General features: G+C 46.7%; 1 protein-coding gene across 1 annotated transcript; it reads right to left on the minus strand.

Annotated features, from left to right (window-relative positions):
- Positions 1–916: 916 nt before the first annotated feature.
- Positions 917–3,644, minus strand: LOC130688710 (forkhead box protein D1-like). The gene has a single exon (XM_057511760.2). The coding sequence runs from the start codon at positions 3,221–3,223 to the stop codon at positions 1,415–1,417; it is 1,809 nt and encodes a 602-aa protein (XP_057367743.1). The 5' UTR covers positions 3,224–3,644; the 3' UTR covers positions 917–1,414.
- Positions 3,645–4,735: the final 1,091 nt, after the last annotated feature.

Raw genomic sequence — 4,735 nt, forward strand, 5'->3', positions numbered from 1 at the left:
AAAAAAAAAAAAAAAAGGAGAATAAAAGCCGCCGGTTATTTATTCAAATGGATGGCCTACAACGTTTGTCGTTTCCATCAACGTTCGTGATTCGATTTCTTTCTTTTGGGCCTCGTACCTTTGTCACTTGCGTTAGCCATTTATGCTGAAAGTCGAGTCCGTTTTCTGTTTAAAGTCCATTGCGCTGTTTTTGCGTGTGTTTTTTTTTTTCCCAACTGTTCGTGTTCATCAGCGAAATGGATCCAACAGCCGTGAAGCTTTGCCAGCAGGCATGTATATAGGGCAACTGAGAAAATCTAAAAACGAAAACAATAGACTAACTCATTTTATTCAGAGCACTCTGCAATCCATTATTGCGTGATGCCTCTCGTTCACGCACCGAGACGCACGGCACCAAGTATAAAAACAAACCCCCACTCCCCCCCCCCCCCAAAAAAAAAACGAATGAGGCAAATCACGGCAATAAGCGGAAACGAAAAGAGAAATGAATGGAAAGTAGATAGTCCCTTCTCTCTCTGTCCGTCTGCGTACAGAACAATGCCGGCTTGGCTAACTCACATGTATAATGAATCACATCGTTCAGAAATGGCATCAGCATGCAGCCAAACAAAATGCAAAGAAGTGGGAGCTTGCAACGTCAACAAGGAGCTGACCAAAGAGCACCCAACCATCTTCCTTTTTTTCTTGTCTGTTTTTGTTTTTTTTTGTCCTTGTACCTTTTGTTGTGGGTTGGCGTTAGGTTAAGCAGCAGAATAATGAATCGCTTCAAAACGAGGCAATGGCGTACTCACAGATTTTGTACCGTCTTAAGTTCAACACGCGTACATCTAATTGCCTTTTCGAAAATTCTGGTTTTCTCAAAAATGAACAAAAAAAAAATTTCAATTGTTTGATTTTTTGATTTTTATTGTTTTGCATTTCGATCTTGCTCGCTCAAACTTTCTTTTATACAGCATAGGCCTACATATACACACATACGTACGAATTACGATTTGACAGGCAGAATTTGAGGTAACCGGCCCAGTGCAATTCCGGTTAATACAAAATGAACAAAAAAAAAAAAAAAAAAATAATCGAAATGAAAAATGAAAAAAAAAACAAAAAAACAACGGTCACAGAAATCAGCAGAATGTTATATTGAGAAAATAAATGAGTTTAAGCGTTTAGCTTAAATGTTATTTTTTTTTTTTTTTTTTTTTTTTAAATGTTCTTTTTCTTTCCGGACAGATCATTTTGTTTGCTCACTTCATTACCAATACCCGCTCTCATTTTCATTCAAAATTTACATATACACTTATATCTCTCTGTTCATAGTTGTTTTTTTTTGTTTGTTTTAAATACAATGTAGGCATCATATAGACTTGATTGTTAGGCATTTTTGTTTTGCGACGACAGTAAGTCCCGGCTACGGAAGTCAAATGGATCTCAAGTTAGGACTGAAGCGAAAGACGCCGTCTTTACTTTTCGACGAGTCGGCGTCGGGGCTTGGGCTTAAAAAAACACCGGCGTGGTGTAGGTGGTGGTAGTGATGAAGATGCTGAGGCACTGGCCCGTGCTGATTCAACGGGGACGAAGGTTGCGGCCGCTGAACGGATGGGGACAGCGGGCTTGGCTGCAGTTTGTCCCGGCTGCAGTCGGCCGCCGTCAGAAAGGGATGCTGATGAACGGCGGGCAGTTGTGTGACTGGCGCTGGTTGAGGGCTTTTCGATGAGACATCCGGCGACAGAGACGACGGCCTGCAGTCCTCTTTAGCGGGCGCGTCGCCGCGATTACTGTGCCGGGCCAGCCCTAAAAAAGCAGCCGAGGCGGCGGCGGCGGCTGCTGCGGACATGTCGTGAAACTGTTGGTGATGCTGTTGCATGCTGGCCATTCCGTAAGGAAAGGCACCAGACGGCGCCATCCCAGCGTAGGCCATGTACGATGGAATCGGCATCAACAGATGAGGCGATGGCTGCTGTTGAGGTGAACTTCCTAACCGGCCATCAGCCGGGCACGGTTTGGTTAACGTGGAAGCTGGTGGAAGTAGCGGAGTGGTCGCAGCCGATCGCGCGGCCTCTTCTTCAGCATCTTCAGCTTCGATGTCGACTTCTGATTCATCATCAGACGGTGAGGACGATGAAGAGGACGAACAATCCGCTGCCGAATCGCCATCGAGGAGCAACACGTCACTGTTGACTTGATGGTTCTTCTTCTTTTGTTTGGCCACTGGTTGCTCATCGTCGGACGAATCTGAATCGTCAGCGATGAGGCTAGCGATAGTGAACGACCTCTTGGGTTTCACGTTTCCACCGGACACGCAATCCGCTCCGACCGGCGAACATAGGCTCGTCGTATGACTGGTGAATTTACCTAGCGGCGACGGTTGCTGCTGCTGCTGGTGTTGGATGACGGATCCGAAGCCGCCGGTGCCGTGATTATAGGCCTGGTAGGAAGGCGGAGATCCCATCGCCGGTGTAGGTCCGTGAGGATGGAATCCGTGGACACGCTGCTGGGCGGCAGCGGCCGCGGCGGCCATCATCGCCGGAGTAGGGTGGCTGGCCGCAGCTGCAGCCACAGCCGCTGCCATGGCGGCCTGGTTGTAGGCGAAGCCCATTCCGTAAGGGATGGCCGGATAGGCCGTCATGGGACCGCAGGCCGACATGACGGCTGCCACCTGGGCCTGAGCGGCCGGTACTGGCAAATTGGACGCGTTGTGTTGAGGCTGTTGTTGCTGGACGGCCGCCGGTAGTGGAGAAGGTCCCCTAGGTGCCGGTCCTGATGCCGTCGGTGTCGATGATGGCTGATGTGGTCCAGCTGACGCATTAGCGGCTGCCGATTGCTGCTGCATCATTCGGTTCATGCTGGACAGAGCGGCCAACTCCGTCTCCAACAGGTCCTTGTCGGCTTTGTGCAACTTGAAACGCTTGCGACGACGCAAAAGTGAGCCGTTCTCGAACATGTTGATGGCGTGCGGGTGAAGGGTCCAGTAGGCGCCTTTGCCGGGCCGGTCGGGGCGTCGCGGCACTTTGAGGAAGCAGTCGTTGAACGACAGGTTGTGACGCAACGAATTCTGCCAGCGCTGCGTGTTCTTCCTGTAGTAAGGGAACCGCTCCATGATGTAGCGGTAGATGTCGGCCAGCGGCAGCATCCGCTCCGAAGACGATAAAATGGCCATCGCCGTCAGGGCGATGTAGGAATATGGTGGCTTCTGGTCGCCGTAGCTCTCGCGACATGGACGAGGCATTCTGACGGACGAGTTGATCGTTCAAACAAAAATTTCCAAAGAGATTGAATCGAATCTCGTCTCTCTGGCCTTGCACTAATCGCTTTGCGACTAATCGAAATTTGATTCAGTTTAATAAACAGCGCATTGGAAATCGAAAGAAAAACGTCACTGCGCTCACTCGAACAAGTTCGTTATTCAGTTCACTGGTTTTCTTTTTTTTTCAATTAAACGATGTAAACAGACGAATGAGAATTGCACACGACGACAACCCGAGGATCGCTCAGAAAAAATGTCGAAATTCAAACAAGATGGGACGACTTGACGAGACGTTGTGCCTGCAGCACGGTCGCTGATAGAATGTTTACTTCCAACGGCCAACTGGCTCCAATATAGCCAGGCTTCTTTTTTTTTTTTCTTTTTTTAACTGACGCGATGGGAGGTGGTACGCAGCAACGAATGTGAGTCCTCTATGTCTATACCTTTGACTACCCGTGAACGAGAGCCCGCCTCTTGGAAACGCGAGTCCTCCTCCAGCCGATTGGTCGGTCGATGAGAGCCAATGGTAAACGTCTGTACACTCTGTTTGTAGCACCTTTTTTACAAGGTAAAAAAGAGGAGGGTGGGCTAAGAGCCTTCCTCCCCACTTCTTTTTATTTTATTTTTTTTTTTCTCGATATAGTTTACTATATGTGTGTGTGCGATTGTAAAAACGCGTCTAACTTGATAATCAGCCCATTTAAATGCGCAGTCTACACAAGCGCCCGTTATAGAGGAACCCAAATAAAAAATATATCCCGAAAAAAACAAAACAAAAGCAGAACGTGATTCCTTCAACTAACACAGAAGAGAAGTAAGGAGAAAAGGAATATAAATCTGTAAACTAGATCAAACTAAACGTAGCGCATTATTGCCTATAAAAGCCAGAAAAGGAAAAGACAACAACGAAAAGATAAGGAACAAGACAGGTGATCGCCCGTACTCAAATCGTGCCATCACGCGGGACTTGAGCGTGTAAACCGTTGAAAAACAAAAAGGAAGATTTCTTTTGCGTTAGGGAACTAACACTCTCGTGTAGAGAAAAGGCGAGTTTAACGATCACGAGGCCTTTCGAATTTGAACGCGTGAATCGGTGACCAGCTCTTCGGTCAGCTGACTGGTCTTATAAATGGCGGCATTTCAATTGCCGCGCATTTTGAATTGTATAGTTTCGATTCCCACACACGATACCTTCACCAACGGTTAACAAGAAACGTAAAACAATTACGCGTATGGGTACATATACATTTATATATTCGGTATATTATCACGCACGCACATCTATATCCGTATGAACAAAGGGGAAAAACAAAAGACAAGAGATTTTCCGTGTCATCGGCAATCATAAAAAAATAAAAACAATTTGAATAAGCCGAAAGTGACAATTTAGCTTCTTCGGGCAGCCATGCACATCAAGGAGCTTTTGGTTTAAAAAAAAAAAAAAAAACACAACAAAACAAAAAAAAATCAGCTGCACTGTATTATAGTGGTTTT

Source organism: Daphnia carinata, chromosome 7 (assembly GCF_022539665.2).
Source record: "Daphnia carinata strain CSIRO-1 chromosome 7, CSIRO_AGI_Dcar_HiC_V3, whole genome shotgun sequence".
NCBI classification, from domain to species: domain Eukaryota; kingdom Metazoa; phylum Arthropoda; class Branchiopoda; order Diplostraca; family Daphniidae; genus Daphnia; species Daphnia carinata.

Excerpts from the sequence above, each read along its gene's own strand:
- LOC130688710 (XM_057511760.2), bottom strand. The coding sequence starts at position 3,223 with ATGCCTCGTCCATGTCGCGAGAGCTACGGCGACCAGAAGCCACCATAT.